The 19716-nt window shown below is 42.1% G+C and overlaps 1 protein-coding gene across 1 annotated transcript in view; it reads left to right on the forward strand.

Moving 5' to 3' along the window:
* Nucleotides 1-19716, forward strand: part of MYH15 (myosin heavy chain 15) — a 150550-nt gene that overhangs the window by 3624 nt on the left and 127210 nt on the right. The window contains 9 exon segments of the mRNA XM_034990947.1: nucleotides 1238-1344; nucleotides 6374-6517; nucleotides 7958-8114; nucleotides 8748-8775; nucleotides 10088-10181; nucleotides 12352-12423; nucleotides 12425-12445; nucleotides 14527-14590; nucleotides 14681-14776. Coding sequence (XP_034846838.1) covers nucleotides 1238-1344; nucleotides 6374-6517; nucleotides 7958-8114; nucleotides 8748-8775; nucleotides 10088-10181; nucleotides 12352-12423; nucleotides 12425-12445; nucleotides 14527-14590; nucleotides 14681-14776 — 783 coding nt within the window.

The following is a 19716-nucleotide window of genomic DNA, read 5'->3' on the forward strand; positions in this document are numbered from 1 at the left end:
TCTCCTCTCCTCTCCTCTCCTCTCCTCTCCTCTCCTCTCCTCTCCTCCCCTCTCCTCCCCTCTCCTCCCCTCTCCTCCCCTCTCCTCCCCTCCCCTCTTTCCTCCCTTCCCCCTTTCCTCCCCTCCCCCTCTCCCGCTCTTCCCCCCTCCCTTCCTCGCCCTTTTATCTACTTGATGAGCTGTGACTTGGAACTTCCATGAACTTCTGGTAAGACTCACTTTCCCTTAAAAGTAGGTTTCTTTTCTTTTCTTTCTTTTTTTTTTTTTAAGTGAGGGAGAGAGGGGGCAGGGAGGGGCAGAGGTAGAAGGAGAGAGAGAATCTTGAGCAGGCTCCACACCCAGGAAGAGTCTGACAGGGGGCTTGATCTCCGATCTCAGGACCCTGAGATCATGACCTGAGCAGAAATCAAGCACCTGACGCTTAACCAACTGAGTCACCCAGGTGCCCCTAAAAGTAGGTTTCTTATTCATCTTCCCTGGCTATCTGTCTCAGGTGGGAGAGAACCCGAGAAGCATCTAAGTGAGGCTGAGAGAAGCTGTCTCAGGTGTTACAAGATTTCATTTTGCCCAAAGCTTCTCATTGGCTAATCACGTTGTGAAGGGCTGTTTTGCTTAAGGGCAAAGGAAGTGAGGAGACGGAGGACAGAAAAATGCTCTGTGGGGGGAAATAATATGGAGCAGTTATGCTGTTTGGCAAAAATAATCTATATTTTCTCTCCTCTCTCTTCCCCCCAATTCTACCATGTAATTCTCACAGCAGGCTTTTATTCCAAAATTAAAACTAAGGTCTAAAGAAACCTGACAGACATGACCACTAACCTAATTTTCACTTAGTTGTAACCAGACCTTTCTGAGTGAAGTATTCTGGAGGAGAGCCGGGGGTGGGGAATGGGGGTGAGGCACCAGGACAGCCACACAGGACCTGGGACTGTGAGTGGGAGGTAAGTGTTGGGGGTGAGAAGAGTGGCTTGTAAGGTGTTGACCGGTAACTTTCTTGTAGCAAAATGGTCTGTGATGTTCCCAGCCTCTGCTGGCTCAAATGTCTCTTGTTCCTAGAGTCAGTGTGTCATCTTTGGGATGAGCTTTCGCGATTTTACCTACTTCAACAGTTTCCTATATTGGTGACTTTAAGTCACTAGGCAGAATTAGCAGAAAGGAGATCACATGCATCAGTATGAAAGTGTCCAATGTATCTTTTGTGCAAGTACCATGGTTATAATCCTCTTTTGCTCCACAGAGAAGAAGAAATGCTGGATTCGTGATGGCCAACACGCGTATGTTGCGGCTGAGGTTAAAGGGAGTGCAAATGATGGCAAAGTAATTGTCGAGACAACAGATGGAAAGGTAAAGGAATCTTTATTTCCTCTTTGGGATAACTACATTCTCTATTAAATCAAATAATTAAATATGTCCTTTCTCTGATAGTTTAATTAAAAACCTGGGGAAGGAGATGTCACTGACAGATACATATTTGGAAATGTCACACATCTTTGAGAAGCTCTTCCACTTCTTATCAAAGATTAAATGACACTGAGTAAATCAGAGTAACACAGTTGCCAGGGATAAAGATCATTGACTCTAGAACTCACAGTTTACTCTTCTTTCATCAACGTTTCAAGTTTTGTTGTTTTTTTAAAGGTGCCCCTTGCAGTGAATAGTGACCTAAAGAACTCTGAAGCAGGTTGTGTTTGGATTAAGAAAGAGGGATAATTTGGGGTGCCTGCAGCCACCCAGGTGGCTCAGTCAGTTAAGCATCGACTCTTGATTTTGGCTCAGGTCATGATCTCAGGGTTGTGGGATCAAGCCCCGGGCTCCGTACTCTGCGGGGAGTCTGCTTGAGATTCTCTCTCCCTCTCTCTGGCCCTCTCCCTGCTCATGCTCATTCTCTCGCTCGCTCTCTCAAATAATTAAATAAATCTTAAAAAAAAGAGAGAGGGATGATTTGACTAAGAATAGCACAGTGCCAGAGAAGCCAAGAGATGGGGGATGGTCAGTAATGCCAAATGCTAGAGAAAGAGATTAAGGTCTTGGAGAAAGCCTCAGCGTTTCAGAATTAGGAGGTCACTTATGACCTTGGGAAGAGGTTTAGGGCAGGTGTTGAGCATAAGCTAGTCTGTAAGGGGTCGTGGAGGTCATGTGAAGTAAGGCTGAAATGGCCTGCAACTCCTTCTCCCTGCCACCCAGGCCTCTAAAGCAGCAGGGTAACACTGGGCAGAGTCCACCCACAGGACCCTCCCCTGAATCACTGACCTCAGGTTGCCTGCCAGCCCCGTGGTGCTGAGCTGGGCCCTATTTCTGGCTTGACTCAGCTGAACAGTTCCTCGTAGGTTTTATAGATGATTGCCTGCCCATATTCATGTCTAATCACTCTCCGGTTTTGCTTCAACTCCACAGCAAACAAAATCATTACCAAGAAGGTTTGTCTTCTCCACGCCCTTATCGTCGTATTTGGACAATGTATAATCTAAAGCATTGCCATTTGAGTTGTAAACCTCTGGAGGCCACTTATAAATTACCCTTACGGTGTCTTAATATGCCTCTTTGACAGTATCTGGACATAAAAAAAAATCTCCAATTAGGTAGACTTTAGGTAACTAATGGAATTAAGAGAAGAACTTGGGCCTTATCAGCAGGAACTTGCCTAGGTAGGCAAGAAAAAATTCAGAATGTCCTAAATAAGGAAACAGATGGGCCCTAAATTTAGCCTTGGGATAATCTCTTATTAAGAGAGAAAGCAGATGTGAATGCCTCTTTTCCATCATTGGTTATGCCAACTTTTTTTTTTTTAAAGATTTTATTTTATTTATTTGAGAGAGAGAGAATGAGAGACAGAGAGCATGAGAGGGAGGAGGGTCAGAGGGAGAAGCAGACTCCCTGCTGAGCAGGGAGCCCGATGCGGGACTCGATCCTGGGACTCCAGGATCATGACCTGAGCCGAAGGCAGTCGCTTAACCAACTGAGCCACCCAGGCGCCCTGGTTATGCCAACTTTTTAAGAACAACTTTATTGAGCTATAATTTACATACCATATAATTCACCTCTTTAAAGTGGGCAGTTCAACAGTTTTTGTGGTGTTTAAATGTGGTGTCTGATTGGGTGGGGGCCCCCAAATGTGGGGCGACAATGGGGTGGATGCAGGTGGTGTGGGTAGTGACAAGAATTCACCTGAGGCAGAAAAAAGAGAGAAGTTTATTGACTATAATGCAAGGGAGCAGTGGGTGGGACAGAAGAGAGGCAGGGGATGAGGGCTGTTGTTAGAGGGAAGGTGAGGAGGTATGGGGACATACGGAATTCTCCCTGTTTTGGTAACTGTGCCTCGTTGTAAGTAGCCCATTGGTTAGTCAGGGCCTCTGGATGTCTTGAGGTGGGTCCCCCAATGGGCCAGTCTGTATTCAGCCAGGTGGTCGCTGTGGGCCCTCTCTACAGTCCATCGCTCAAGCCTGTTTGCCTAAAAGTGGCCTCTACAGTTTTTAGTATATTTAAAGAATTATGCAACCATCACTGCAATTTAATTTTTAGAATATTGTCATTATCCCAAGAAGAAATCTTGTACCCATTAGCAGTCACTGCCCCCCCTCCTTCCCTCTGATCTAGGTTATTTCCCTATACACTTGCCTATCTGACATTTTGGATAAATAGGATCATACAACATGTGATCTTTTGTGTCTGGCTTCTTTCACTTAGTATAATGTTTTGGCATTCATTCATGTTGTAGCATGTATCAGTACTTCATTCCTTTGTACAGCTGAATAATATTCCATAGTATTGGATGCACCGCATTTGTTCATTCATTCACCAGTTGAGAGACATTTGGGTTGTTTACATGTTTTGGCTATTAGGAATAATGCTCACATGAACATGCATGTGTAAGTTTTTGTGTGGATGTATTAACTTCTAGTTAATAGTAGAATTGCTGGGTCATATGGTAACTTCTATGTCTAGCATTTTGAGGAACTGCCAAAATGTCTTCTAAAATGGCTGCATCATTTTATATTCCTGCCAGCAATATGTAAGGGTTATAATTTCTCTATATCCTCACCAATGCATATTATTATCTTTTAGATTATAGCCATTCTAGTGGGTGTGAAGTGGTATTTTAATGTGATTTTTATTTGTATTTCCCTAATGACTAATGATATTGAGCATCTTTTTACATGCTTATTGACCATTTGTGTTATCTTTGGAGAAATGTCTAAAACCCTTTGCCCATTTTTAATTGGCTTATTGCTTTTTTTGTTGTATTTTAAAACTTCTTTATATATTCTGGATACAAGTCCCTTATCAGCTATATGATTTGCAGAGATTTTCTCCCAATGTTGTCTCCCCCTCCTTTTTTTTTTTTTTTTTTAAGATTTTATTTATTTGAGGGAGAGTGAGCATGAGCTAAGGAGAGGAGCAGAGGGAGAGTGAGAGGGAGAAGCAGACTCCCCCCTGAGCAGGGAGCCCAATGAGGAGCTCGATCCCAGGACCCTGAGATCATGACTTGAGCTGAAGGCAGATGCTTAAATGACTGAGTCACCCAGGTGTCCCATCTTTTCACTTTCTTAATGGAGTCCAACCCTATTTTATCGGGTCTCCAAATGAGAGGCTTTCTTGTCTGAGCACATGTTCCAAAATTTCTGTCTTTTCAACAGTATTCAAGGTGATTTGTAAATATATTATGGTTATAATTATGATTTTCAAAAGAAATCATAAGAAGAAGAGCATGAAAGCAATAAGTTAATGATGTAGAAAGAAGAGTCTAATGGAGTTTGCTTTGTTCTGTTTGTCCTTCCACCATATAATGACGGTCCCATTCCCCCACCCCCACCCTCTATCTCCCTAGCTCCAGGCTTCCTCCTCCTGATGTTAGAAGTAACTACACTGTCAGGATGCCTGGGTAGCTCAGTTGGTTAAGCATCTGCCCTCAGCTTAGGTCATGATCCCAGGGTCCTGGGATCGAGTGTCACATCAGGCTCCTTGCTCATCACGGAGTCTGCTTCTCCCTCTCCCACTCTCCCTGCTTGTGCTCTTTCTCTAACAGATAAATAAATAAAAATTAAAAAAAAAATTTTAGAAGTAACTACACTTTCAATCACCACATGAATAGTCTTTGTAATGTTAACAGAGACAATGAAGCCAGTGAGTGTAGAGTAATACTTACGGAAGAAAGTAGGCAATGAAAGAAGAGAGAAAAACAGAATCAGAGCTAAGGGGAGGTATTTAAAGACATAAGTCTCCTGATTAAGTTCTAACAGAAAAGGAATCCTTGACATATGGAAATTAAAGGGACTCAAAAGAAAAGTGATTATTGTTTGAGCAATGACAAAACAGACTATGGGTAAGAATTTGATCAAGAATATGGAGAATGTGAGGGCACCTGGGTGGCTCAGTTGGTTAAGTGTCTGACTCTTGATTTCTGCTCAGGTCATGATCTCAGGGTTGTGAGATCAAGCCCAGCCACGGGCTTCGTGCTGGGTATGGAGTCTGCTTAGGATTCTCCCTCTCCCTCTGCTCCCACTCCCTCTCTCTCTTTCTCTCTCTCTCTCTTTCTCTCAAAAAAAAAAAAAAAGAATATGGAGAATGTGAGAGCTTTGGAAGAAGCAGCCATCACCAACTGGGATTAAATGGAGCCATCAGTTGATACCAATGTTTATTAAACAAGGAAAAGGACTACAGGAAATGGTAGTAGGAAATTTTGAGAACAACTCTAAACAACTATTTGGTAGCAATGCATCCCTATAAATCAAGAGATCAATATTTATTGAGTACCTACCATGCCTATCACATTATAATAGATGCTTCAGGAACTATAAAAGAAAACACCATCAAAACTCCTTCAGGTGTTTATAATAGAGCTGAGAAATAGTCTGATATTGTTAATTATTGAAACATACACAAAAGCTTGTGTCCAGATAGTACAGGTTGTTTATATGGTAAAAGATTTTTTAAAAATGAGCTAAGGTAGTTGAGGAAGGATTGAGGAAGAGGATAGGTCTTGAACAGTCTGGCAGGATTCATCTGCCTCCTTGATCCTTCACTTCAGATTCCTTCTTCTAAACCTCCTAAGCACCAAGAGAGGTGCCAAATCATATGCAGTATGATGTGTGTGCTCTCAGAGGCAACCTGGAGTCAATGAGGAGCCACAGGGCTAGAGCTCTGCAAGATAGAATATTTTGATTCAACAAAAACTTTTTTAAAACTTCATCGTCAGGCAAGGTGCGATCATGTGCATGAGAAACACCTGTCTCTTTCATTAGGATTGGTTAAATTTCTGGTCCCATCCTCTCATGAGGCATCTTTTTCTTGGATCTTTGAAGATTCTTTCCATTGTATGGCAAAATGAAGGAACATAATAGGGAAATACATATTATATTTTTTCTCCTCTCTGCAGAGTCTGAGTGTCAAGGAGGATGAAGTCCAGCAGATGAATTCCCCAAAGTTTGAAATGATTGAAGACCTAGCAATGCTGACTCATCTCAATGAAGAAGCCGTGCTGCATACCCTGAAGAGGCACTATGCCCATTGGATGACCTATGTATGTATATATGCTTTACTGCTGAAAGGTCATGCTGGCACTCATATTGGCAAAGTCTCAGCCCTCTCTTGGATAATAGCTTACTTTGAATTTAAGCAGACTCACATGGGGATAACCCTTCAGGAATGCCCACTGGGAAGGGACCTTGCATTTCCCCAATTTTATTTTGTCAACATCCATAGTCCTTTCCCTAGGTTGTCAAGCTAAAGTAAAGGCATGAGGCTTGGAGGCTGACAGATCAGTGTCCAAATGCTAGTTTTGTCACTGACTAGTTGTTAAGTTTCTTAACTTCTTGAAGTCACCCTATCTGTAAAGTGGGATAAGAATGCTTGGCTCTCCAAGGTAGCTTGGAGGATGAAATCAGAGAATGTAAAGCACATAGTGCAGTGCCTGTCACCCTGTTTGTGCTCAGTAGAAGGAATGATTGTTTTCATCATCATTACACTGGTGATGGTTGCTTAGATTCTTTGACTTACTCAGAACCTATTCAACAGCAGCCCTGAGTAGATTGGGCCAAAATGGTAGCATTTGAGCTCCATTGCCATAGAAGCCATGGCATGTAGGCAACTTGCTCCTTGGCACTCTGATTTACATGACTATATTAGTTTCCCTTGGATGCTGTAACAAAATTACCCCAAACCAGTTGGCTTAACAACATAAGTTTATTCTATCACAGTTCTAGAAGCCAGAGGTCCAAAATCAAATCAATCAACAGGGTCCTACTCCTCTGGAGTCTCTAGGGCAGAATCCTTTCTTACCCCTTCCAGCTTCTAGTGGCTGTTGGCATTCCTTGTGGTTGTACCACCCCAATCTCTGCCTCTGCCTTCACATCCCTTTCCTTCTGTGGGTCCATATCTTCTCCTCTCTGTATGTCTTATAAAGATACCAGCCGTTGGATTTAAGGCCCACCCACATATCATTCTTGAGACCCTTAACTTAATTACATCTGCAAAGATCCTTTTTCCAAATAAGATTGCATTCACAGGTTCCAAGGATTAGAACCTGAGTGTATCTTTTGAGGGGCCACAATTCAACCATTATAGTGACTGAGTGACCCAAATGAGCTATTATTCCCTCTCAGTGCCTTAAAAATTGGGTTCCCAATCTTGTTGAAACACAAGCCCCCTTCTGGCCTCAAATGCCCGATAGCTGCTCAGCTGGCTGTTGGCGTCCTCCCTGTCTTCAAAAGGTGTACGTGTCAGACATGTTAGTAGTTAGCGGGTCTCCCCGGGGAGGGGTAACCCCAGGTCCCGCAGCTCCTCTAACCTGGTTCTGTCTCTTCCTGTTATAGTCTCTTCTCTGTGAGAATCCGAAAGCTCTCCTCTTTTTAGTTCCTTTATGAGTAAATATTTCAGCAAATGTTATCTGGCAGTGAGAGAGCTGACAGCCCTGGAAGTGTTTCTAACCTGCTTTCTGAAATCTCCTCTGATTTTTCCTCAGACGTATTCAGGTCTCTTCTGTGTGAGCATAAACCCTTACAAGTGGCTCCCAGTGTATCAGAAAGAAGTCATGGCTGCCTACAAAGGGAAGAGGCGATCAGAAGCTCCCCCTCACATCTTCGCTGTGGCCGATAATGCCTTTCAGGATATGCTTCACAGTAAGTGGCTGCCCTACAAAATGAAAGGTAAAAATATCTGATCTACTTTTTCTCCATGTCACTAAGAGGTAGGTAGGCATTGTGAGCAGAGCATGGCCTTTTCAGTTCCCTAATCACTTGAAGGGATGAAACATGGGCAAAATAGAGCCTGTCTCCTAGGGTTTGGGAGATGATTAGCTCACACGTCAAATTAAGTGAGATAATGCATTGAGAGTGCTCAGCCCAGTGGCTGGCCCAGAGTAAGCCCCCTGTAGATGGCAGCTTTTATTACACAAAGCGCCTGCTAGAGTTTCAGGCACAAAGAAGTTTCTCTGTAGCTATTGTAACACCGTGCTTCTTAAAAGGCTTAAAACGGCAAAAATGTCAACCATTAGTCAGTTATCATTTGTATTTGGAGCAAGAAAATAGGCTTGAGATTTATATGTTCTTAGGACTGACATACATAGGGGCAAGGGGAAAAAAACTCTTTCTACTCTGTACTATTTAAATGGTATTCTTTTTTTTATCCAACTGAGAGCGAATCCTTTTCCTTGCGTCTGACTTCAAACTGCAACCAAGGAAATTTTGAATAAGTTTGCCAATACGTAGACGCTCTGGCAGAAGAATGTTCTGACATTTTCTTTTCTTTTGTAGATGGGGAGGATCAGTCTGTACTTTTGACGTAAGTGTTTGCCTTTCCTCTTCTTTCTGGCTAGCGGTGAGAGTTTCAATGGAAACAGACACCTACATTTCCCTGGGAATAAAATATAAATTCACTGTCTTTGAATTGTTTGCTCTTTAGATACAGAATACCTTCTAGGCAAGAATAAGATACTCAGGAAATTGTCAACACTTTAGTCAGTGATTACTCCAAATATGGTACTAGGTAGACTGCCTCTACCATCTCAGTAGATCTTTTAGAACTCACAGTGCACAAGCTGATCTTAGTCATCTTCTTGATGGAGAACTCCCTGTTGAAATAATCGTTTTCAAAGGTCTACGGACTGGCTAATTGGGCAGAGAGACAGAAAGTTCAATGGTATGACCACGGAACAAATAACCTGCTGTTATCTGGGCAGCCACATTGGGGGAGACCAAGGTACATTAAGTAGTAGGAACTAAAAGATGGTGAGACTTGGAGAGAAAAGGAAGGAAAAGACTTCAGTGATCTCATATTGTATCTAATATTGATGGGGAGAGCACTGGCTGACCAGATGAACTGTCAGCATTGTGGCTGGGGGAGGAGGGAAGGCTAAGATTCAAAAGGCAGTGAAATTCTGAAGTTCTTGGTCTTCCTACGCAATGGTGTTGTCACCTCGCGTGTTGGGCTCTCCATTGGCTTTAGTCATCTCAAGAATATTAACGGTCTCAGAATCTTAGAGCTAGAAGGATACTTACTGTTCAGCCCTTACAGAGAAGATCGATTATTTCCTGGAGTTTCATACAGATAAAGGCAGGCCTTGGTCCTATGATGCTTTGGATGATAAGGCTGGCACCACTGTGTTCTTCCCACATCACAAAGTTAACTGGTTATCAAAGGTAAAAGGGAAGTCTAAAACCCAACTTCCTGGTGGATTGATTGGTAGGCCCTCTTCTCAGGGAGAAGGTTGGACCCAGCCATGTTGTAACCTTAATATGTGAAAATCCCTCGAACAGTTGGTAATGAGGAGACCTGTCTTTAATTAATAGAAGAGCTCTTCAGCTTTTTGTTAACAGGACCCATGAAGAACAGGCTTCCAGTTTTTAGAAAATCTTTAATCTTTCTGTACTGAGTTTGGATTTTTGTTCAAAAGTCAAATAGTTTTTGAGATAGTCCTTCCCCTTCTCCCAACCAATTAAATATCTACATTTCTTTAATCAAGTTTCCTCTCAATTTTCCATTTTTCCATAAAACTTTTCCTTATTGTCTTAGTCTATATGGTTAAAATTATTTAACTTTTCACTGCATTTATAATCCAAACCAGTTAACTATATCATTGAATTTCTAACCACAGAGGAGAATCTGGTGCTGGAAAGACTGTGAACACCAAACATATTATCCAGTATTTTGCCACCGTAGCAACCATGGGTGAATCTAGGGAAAAGCCGGTAAGTGTCTAGATATCTTGGCAGAAAAGGTGAGGTGGTCCTATCCACTGATCATGGAGGCTCTGCCTTGACAACTTTTGGGGAGAAAAGACGAGACAAGAGCCATAGAACAATTAGAAAATTATAGAAAAGTTTTTCCCATCTTTGCCTCTTGAGAGGATCAACAAATGCTTCAAACCAATAACCCCCAAACATGAAATTATGTAATTTGTTTCAGATTTGCTTCCAGGGCTACTTAGCCTGGTCTTTGTTGATTGGACCCTCTGAGAATTACACTTAAGATCCAAGCCATCTTCCCTAAAGGCTAGAGTCATCAGTGCCTTGAATGGCCACTTTTGATATTTCTGAATCCCTTTAGCTACCGTGAGATGTCAGACTCCCACAGATATGCACCAGTAGAAGTCTCCCTTCACCACAAACTCCTGGATCAAATCCCAAATGCCTGATGGGCATAACCTCAACTTTAATCACATTCCAGGTTCTACTTATCTTCCCTCTCTATTTAATGACTTTTAGCTTTGGCGATTTTTAATTTAGCTTACTTTGTTTAGTTCCATTAACAGGTTGATGGGTTTCATAATAATTTGAGAGTAACTAGACCATGAGAATTGATATGCAAAATAAAATTAGATAATGCTGAGTGGGACTCAAAATCAGTGAGTTATTGAACTGTTAGAACCTCTTATCTTTGTATGTCTGGCATTGTTATTTTGCTGTTTCAATTCAATCCTGGATGCTTCCTGCTGTTTTTGCAAAGTAAGAAGTATATCAAAATAGCAAACTGGTCCAATTTTCAAACCATGAAAAGTTTCTTTCCCAACCACCACATTCCTGAATTTGATTGATTTCTTTTTTTTTTTTAAAGATTTTATTTATTTATTTGAGAGAGAGCATGAGAGGGGGGAGGGCCAGAGGGAGAAGCAGACTCCCTGCTGAGCAGGGAGCCTGATGCGGGATTCGATCCAGGGACTCCAGGATCATGACCTGAGCCGAAGGCAGTCGCTTAACCAACTGAGCCACCCAGGCGCCCCTTGATTGATTTCTTTAGGTATTACTGAACTCTATTATTCACTACATATTATTTCATTTTTGTGTACATTTTAGGTTGTTCGGTGTATGTTTGGTCTAGCCATTGAGCCTCATGATAATACATAATACATAATACATAACACTTCTATGAAAAACTTTGCTCATATAGCCCTTTTACTTATTTAAAGGATAGTAGACCCATACTATGTAGAAGGGATATAGTATTTGTACATTTATAATTTTTTTTTTTTGAGAGCGAAAGGGTGTGTGTGTGTATGTGTGTGCGTGTGTGTGTATGGATGAGTGCACGAGAGGGGTGGGGGACAGAAGAAGAGGGAGAGAGACAATCTTAAGCAGGCTCCACATCCAGTGCGGAGCCCGAAGTGGGGCTCAATCTCACAACCCGAGCCAAAATCAAGAGTGGGATACTTAACTAACTGAGCCACCCAGACACCCCTAAATTTATAAATTCTTGAATACTATATACTACATAATCCCTTCCGTAAAATGGATCTTTAATGCTGAGTGGAACACGACATAGCCATGTTGCAATGGGGATGCTGAGTGCTCATTCAGACTTACTCTGTGGAGGTGACCTGCTGAGCACACATGATTCAAATTCAAAATGAATACCATAACTGACTCACTGCTTGGCATGGACCACTAGATTACTTAGGAATTGTAACAAGGAAAAATATAATTTAATAATGCCAAGAATCTGCTGTATTATCTTAGAATAAATTTCCAGGAGTAAGAATTAGATGGGAAGAGAGGGAGATTAACAATGGGGAAAATATAAGGAATGAAGTTTTTCTGGAAATAGGTAGGCTATGGTACTGATTGATTGATTGTAGATATCTAGTTCGTTTCCCCACTTAGGCCAATTCCATCCAAAAGAGATGCACTGCAAATTGAATGAGCTCCCACATATATTCACAGGGGCATTGTAAGACAGTTTCTCACTCATCTATTTTTCTAAGTTCTCATTCCAAAGTAACATTGTATAAACAAATTTGGAAACAGCTTTTGGATACTATTTATCAAAGCAAGAATGGAGTCCAACCTAGGGATGGAAGGCTTACCACCTTATAGAATTTTACTGAAAACTTTATCTGCTATATTTCTCTTACCTGTATCTCAGGGAACTTTAGAAGATCAAATCAAGCAAGTGCATCCTAGTTTGGAAGAATTTGGAAATGCCAAAACCCTGAGGAAATGACAACTCCTCTCGTTTTGTAAGTAACATGATTGAGCAGTATATCAGAGTCTTTAATTTTTAAGCAAATGGCAAAATTCACGTCTGAGCGCCTAGGTATAAAAAAACTTCTTGAGCATCAAAGAGGTCTAATATTGTTAGATACCTCGAAAAAGAAAGAGATCAGTTTCATTATTGAGAAATTAAAACTACATATAAATATGCACTGGAAAAGCTTCTATTGTTTGGTCAATTTCAGGAAGACACTATTTAATAGTTCCAAATTCCTTTCCATTCCCAGTAGGGAAGCTCACCCAGCAAATTCTAAGAATGCTTTATATTGTATTATATTTTACAGATTTGAAAGTACTTTCTCCTTCATAATTTCCTATACTCCTTATAACCAGTCAATTTAGTAAGCACTTCCTAATTCACTTAGTACAATTATTGTTTCTACTCTTGCCTCTGGCTCCCCTACCTCTGCATATTTTCCACTGGGGATTTTTTTTTTTTTTTTTTTTTTTTTACTGGGAGAAATCATTTTTAAAAAATAGCTTTTGATAACTTGCAGTCCCAGGATAGAGGAAGAATTTAAATTTCAAAACTTAGTTTCACAAACCCATTTTATGACAAAAATGAGTGGCAGGGAGCCACTCTATAATTTACAAGGAAATTTGCAGAAGGCTTCCTGTTTGAATCTTTGGGCACAATTAAATAACAGCCGCATGCTGACGTGGCTGGTTTCCATCCAGGGCGTTAGCGCTCCTTGCCTACTCTTATATCTGCTTGCGAGGTCTGGCTGCATAGCAGGTGCTAATACTGGTCCACAAAGTGGCTAGATTTGGGATTGGTTAGAATGTGAAGGGATCTTCTGCTGACATATGAAAAAAAGAAAGCTGAAAAAAGAGGAAAAAGGGAAGGAATGGAGGGAAGGGGGAAAAAAGGAAGATAAAAGAAAGGAAAAAGTAGAAGACAAGGAAGAAAGGAAAGAATGGCAAGTGGAAAGAAAGATAAAGAGGGTCCAAAAAATCCAGAAATCCAGGTTAAATTATTTCACTTAATACTGTGCATATATGCATGTGTATAAATGCACGTGTATGTGTACTTACACATGTGTGTCTGTGTGTATGGTTCCCATTACCCTACATTTGGTAACTTAAAGGCTCAATCCCCCTGATTGTCACCACTCTCCTTCCCTTGCCTTGCTGTAGTCCCGCTCTGCCTCCTTCCTTGCATGGGTGACCGCCACCAGCCTGTCATCTGCCTGGCACCATCCTCATCCTGCAAGCCCCAGATGCCACTGACGGCCTCCTTAGCCACACCTGGCTTCTGACGTGGGCTCTGTCTCCTTCAGCAGCCTTTCTGCCCCACTAGATCCTGTCTTATGGTTTTTCATGAGAAGAAAGGAAGGGAGCCCCATCTATTATTTATGCCGAAGTAGTGTTTTAAAACATAAATCTGATCACATCATTCCTCTGCTGACAATCTCCCACTGTCTTCTGAGCGCACATAAAATTCAACCCAACTCCTTCCTGTGGCCGGTATGGCTTACGTGATAGGGTGCCTGGTGCCTGTCTACCTCTCAGACTCTGTTTTCTGCCCCTTTTGCTCACTGAACTCCTGCACAACTGGCTTTTCTTTGGGATTCAAGAATCATCAAATGTTCCTGTGTTAATGCCATTGCGTTAGCTGCTTACATCTAGAATCTAGAAGAGTAGGGACCACACCGATTTTTCTCATGTGATACGTCCAGGGCCTAGTAGGTTTCCTGGATGGTAGTAGGTGCTCAACGAATGTTCGCTGAATAAATGAAAGAATATGCTGAGCAGGTTATTATTTTTTTCTCATTTTTTAGGTAAGAACATTGAGGCCCAGAGAGATTCAATTATACACACAAGAACACACAGCTAGACGTCGGCAGGCCTGAGACTAGAATCCAGGACCACTGCTAGTTCTGGTGATCATTCTGGCTTCCTCCTAGCATGAACTGCTGCCATCTCAGGCCCACGTTGTATTTTTCTTTTAACTTTAAACTAATCACTTTGGGAGTAATGTGTATAATAAAGCCATTGCAACTGTTTGGAATGTTTCAATAGGAGACTGTGTTTTATGTCCACCCAGGGCAAATTCATCAGGATGCACTTTTGTGCCAGAGGAAAGCTGTCATCTGTAGACGTCGATATTTGTAAGTAGCCACTGCACTATTTGATAACTTTTCTTCTAAGGTTTGTAGGAACACCTAAGTATGAAGCTTTATCCTTTTCTCATCCTGCAGATTTGCCTGAAAAATCCCGAGTGATTTTCCAGCAGCCCGGAGAGAAGAACAACCACATATTCTATCAAATTCTGTCTGGAAAAAAAGAACTTCATGGTAAGTGTATTATTCTGGAGCTGAGGGACATTCTAAAACAAGAGACAAAAGTCAGATTTTCGGACCTGGAAAAGTATAGTTTAATAAGTCTCTTGAGAACTCAGTTTATTCATCCTGAAAGGTAAACAATTATTAAACCAATTATAAAACCAATATTCTATAATTTTATATTGCTAGAGAGTAAATGTTTTTCCAGTTTGGTCGTGTTTGGTGTTTGGAAGTGGGTAGGATGCCCAGAAGGTATAAATTAATGAGTGTGTGTGTGTGTGTGTGTGTGTGTGTGTGAATGTGTATAAAAACATTAGATAATTTAAGGTCTTCAGTGATTAGAAGATTAGAACCACATGGGTGGCATAGACAAGAGGCCAGAAGTGGGTCACTGCCATGGTGTTTAGTGGTCAATGGGAGTTTTATAAAGAAGGGAGGTTTTGGGTTGGGGTATGAAGGATGGGAAGGGGATTTAACCAGAGTAATGAGTGGAGGGTATTTCCTATGGGAGGAACAGTGCGTACAGTGGCAGGAAAAGGCAGGACAAGATCAGGGAGCGGAGAGATCAGGTTGACTGGAGGAAAGAATTTGCATAGAGGAATAGTAGAGATTTTATCATGATGGTTTCTGAACTCAAGGAATTGGGGGGGGGTTGTGCATGTGTTATAGGGGTAGGGTAATAGGAGGTCATGATTTGCTGAGGGCAGCAACAATTAAGCTAGTGTGGTGGGCAGGGTGGAAGGAAGGCAGAGATCCTAGAGGGAAGGGACTATAGTAGTCCTAGTATGAAATGACAAGGCATTGTGTAAGGTTGTGTCTGTGGGAATGGGAGAAAGGGGATGGATTCATAGAAGAATAGATAAGTCTTAGCAATGACTGAATGTAGGAATGAAGGAGAGTGATGAGTCAAAAATATTCCCAAGTTTTATGATTTGACCAGGATAGATATAATGCCATGAAGAGAAATAGAAAAGTGACTTGTGGGGTAAGAGAATGAACTTCATGCAGTCACTCAATATTTATTGTGTGACTGCTGTGTGTGCACCAGGCACTGCTTTTTTAAGCATGGGGGTTGGAAAATAAATAAGACAGACAGGTCCCTGCCCTCATGAGCTTACATTCTAGTATGAGAGACAAGAAATAACAAGTAAACAAAGACATATGTAATTTTAGAGAATAGTAGGTCTACAAAAAAAAAGTAGGGTGAGAAGACAGTGAATTTGGGTTTGGTAGGATAGTAGGTGGTTATATTTTAGATAGCATGGTCGGGCAAGACCTCTCTGGGAAGGCAATTTTTTTGCAGACACCTGAATGAGTAAGCGAGTGAGCAGGCGAGATTTCCAGGAATAAAGCTTAAGGAAGAGGGAACAGTGAGTGCAAAGGCCCTGAGGCAGGAAGGCATTTGGTTTATTCTTGAAATAGCAAAATGGCCATTGCAGTTGGTGGAGAGAAGAAGGTAATGTAGGGGGGAGGTGGGCAGGGTCAGATCAAGCAGCACCTTGCAGTTAAGGCAGAGTATGGAAAGTCTTTCGAAGGGGAGAATGACAAGCTGATTGGATCGCAAACGTCTTGCGGATGAAGTAAACCACTGAGGACAAAGATGCTCCCACAGGAGTGGTTGTGGGATGAGAGCAAAGATCCAGGCAAGCAAATTAATGGGGAGTGATTCCCCCCAGCCTCTTATGCTAGGTTAAATATGTTAATCATACACTTAGCGGTGTTACATGACCTTCAACTTCAAAGCGACCTCACCGAATGGGGCAAGCTCTGCAAACTGGACAATGATTTTTGTCACAGGTGCAATTGGTGATATGAACTCAGCAGCCGTTCTCATTCCCACTTTCCCTCCACCTAACCTGGAACAGATTTTTTTTTGGATCTTCCTTTGATTAGCCCTGCCACATCTAACGTTCTTAGCACAGATTTCTCTGCTGTGCAAACCATCTGACACATCAGGTCCAATGTGGGGTATCAGCAGGGACTGTAAAATTTGGGGGAGCATCTCTGTTTACTAATAGAACTGTCTTAAGGCTCTGGGCTGCTGTGGAAAATGCAGGCTTATCTTGAGTTCATTGATCTCGTCGAGTCTTTGGGGGCTGCAGAGATTGATTACTGTACGAAGACTGACATCTGGTGGTGCAAATTGGGTATTGTCAGTCCATTTGTTCTCAACACCACTGGTCATTCTTTGGGACATTTTAGAATTTGAACTCTTTTTATTCATGTTTGCCAAAAGAGAGCTTCAGAGTGTCCTGAGGATTGTCACGAGACAGAGCACCCCTTAGCAACATAAGGATTATGTCCAAGTTTCCTAAAACAGAAGCGCTTGTCAGTACTACAAAAAACCCAGGTATGGAAAATCAGTCGGGAGGCTGGCCACCCACGGAAGGAGCCAAGGAATGGGGTGATGTGTTATCCCAAGCCAGCCCCCAACTAGTCTCTACAGGATCTGGAACATCCCTCCTCCCCTTACCTTTCAGTTTAGGCTGACCCTTGTTCAAGGCATGGCTAAAACCCACTTCCTCAGTCCCCTCAGATGTGACCCCTCGAAATTCTTGTTCTTAATGCCAACTGGATAGCTGGGTCCTGCATATACCTTCCTATTTTTCTTCTCTTCTTTGTCTATTTTTTTTCTGTTTATTTATTGTACCCATTCTTGCTATTCAACAGGTTTATGAACTCTAGGGTGAGGGGTCACGAAACACGTCCTTGTCTCTTGAAATCTTTGACATTTTGCCTACTGTCCTGGGTACTCACTTTAGTACATGACAGTAACAAAGAGTGGTGGTTGCCAAGAGGTGCACCCGACCTGTCTACTAGAGGTCTGAAGACCTCTGCGGAAAGAAATTGTTGGCATCTGGACCTCCTATTCTGGAGCATATTGAGTTGTACTCCCTTGACCCATTAGGTCTCTCTTGAACTGGTCTCCTATTTTTACTCCCTCCCTCCCCACTGGTTGTTAGGAGGAACAAGATGTGTGTGTGCAGATTGTGCCCTGCCCGACTCTAGAGAATGCTATTCAAACTGTAGACTATGTGAATGATTCTCTCTGGAGTTGGGCAGTGTACAACCTCTTCAGCTGTACATGGCAGTGTGGGAACAGGTAATGATGGGTGATGTGGCATAGAGGTACTAGCTACAGGACTTCGTGATTTTATTTTATTTTTTAAGATTTTATTTATTTATTTGACAGAGAGAGAGAGAGAAAGAATGCAAGCAGGGGGAGTGAGAGAGGGAGAAGCAGGCTCCCCGCTGAGCAGGGATCCCGATGCGGGGCTCAATCCCAGGACCCCAGGATCATGACCTGAGCTGAAGGCAGACGTTTAACTGGCTGAGCCACCCAGGTGTCCCAGGACTTTGTGATTTTAAGGGATTTTTTTGGCCCAATGTCAGCTTTGCTCCTTTTTATAGTGAACTCAGCTGAGTCTTGGAGAACATGCAGCCATGCAGAAAGTAAAATTTAATGTCAGGAAGACATATAAAACAAACATATAAAACATATAAAATGCTCACTCTTAAAGGGCTCTTTGCATCTCCTAGAGTGGGATCTAGAAATGAACCAGTATGAAGGTTGAGACCTGCATTTTTTGAAGTTGCGAAGCAATTGACTTTTACCTTTAGCATACTCCCGTGCCTCCTCTTTATGCTGTCCCCAGCCCTCCTGACAAACTGCCCCCCCATTCTCCACATGCCCACAGCCTGGTCAACAATCTTCTATGTGGGCCCTATCTGGCCTAGACAGTCTCCCTGGCCCTCATAGTGTCTCACAAAAATGTATTCACTGTTGTTTGCCTTTTTTTTTTTATTTTTTACATTCTCTCAGGGCCATTCCTCTTGATAGAAAGGAAATTAATTAAATAAAGGAATCTCTGTTTACATGATACTCTGAGGTGACCTCAAGCCTCAACGCAAACAAAATTCATTGCTCCTTGAAAATAAATTTTGATAAGGCCCAGTGGGGAAGATGTTTTGAGCTAAAGGCCTTTCAGAGTCCCTCAAACACTCATACATGTGGTCTGTACGCTTCTAAGAGCTACCACTTCAAATTGACTATAGGTGCTGCAGTGAATGGGTAGGCTAGTGCATCAGCCATATTGCTGGTTAGTGAGATGAAGGAGAAGCCCATTAGGTGTCCTTCATGACTTCTAGAAATGATGTGTCTGGAAGCAGGTCGGGAGGTGGGGAGAGGAGTGCATGTGTAACACGTGGGCCCACCATGACGCCTTACTCCCGGCCCCCTCCTGAATGTTGACTCCTTCCTCCTCCGGGTCTTATAGACCTTGGACATGTGGTGCTCTTTCCATTCTATTTCCCACAGTGTTTGTCCGATTGTTGGGCCTGCTTGGATGGGAGCAAGACCCTCCTTGTGTCTGTGGCAAAGGAGGAAGGAAATTCCCATCATAGTTACAAACATGGGTTTGAGTGGGTAGGTGGCTTAGCCTAACAGAAATACTAGAAACTATGTTCTAAGTTCAATTTATCAATAATTTGGGCCTGACCAAGTAGTGAGGCTTTCTAGGTTTCTATTTTTCTATATTCCACATACAGAAAATAATGTCAAATATAGCACCTTTGGTCTTCATAACCAGAATGGAAATGATTAAAAATGACCTAATGCAAAGGATTGACAAAAATGACATAAAATGAAAAGTATATGAACGGTTATAATTTAGAGTGATCTAAACGGGTATTCTTGGCAAAATGATTTCAGAAGGTAGTTTGTTTTGTTTTTGTGTGTGTCTGGCTTTTTTTTGTTTGTTTTTTGTTTCGGTATGAACTGAAACATCTAACTGAAACACCCTTTCACCCTAAAAACGCAGCATTTCCTGCACTGCTTAGGTGTGTGATTCTGGTAGCCTCCTTGAGGGAAAGGACCATGTTAGTTTTGTATCCTTACCTCCTCCTCATAGCATGCAGCTATTCTAGAGAAAAAAGATGAATACTATGATTTG

Source organism: Mirounga leonina, unplaced genomic scaffold, assembly GCF_011800145.1.
Source record: "Mirounga leonina isolate KUSES-001 unplaced genomic scaffold, KU_Mleo_1.0 Mir_115, whole genome shotgun sequence".
In the NCBI taxonomy this organism is placed as follows: Eukaryota; Metazoa; Chordata; class Mammalia; order Carnivora; family Phocidae; genus Mirounga; species Mirounga leonina.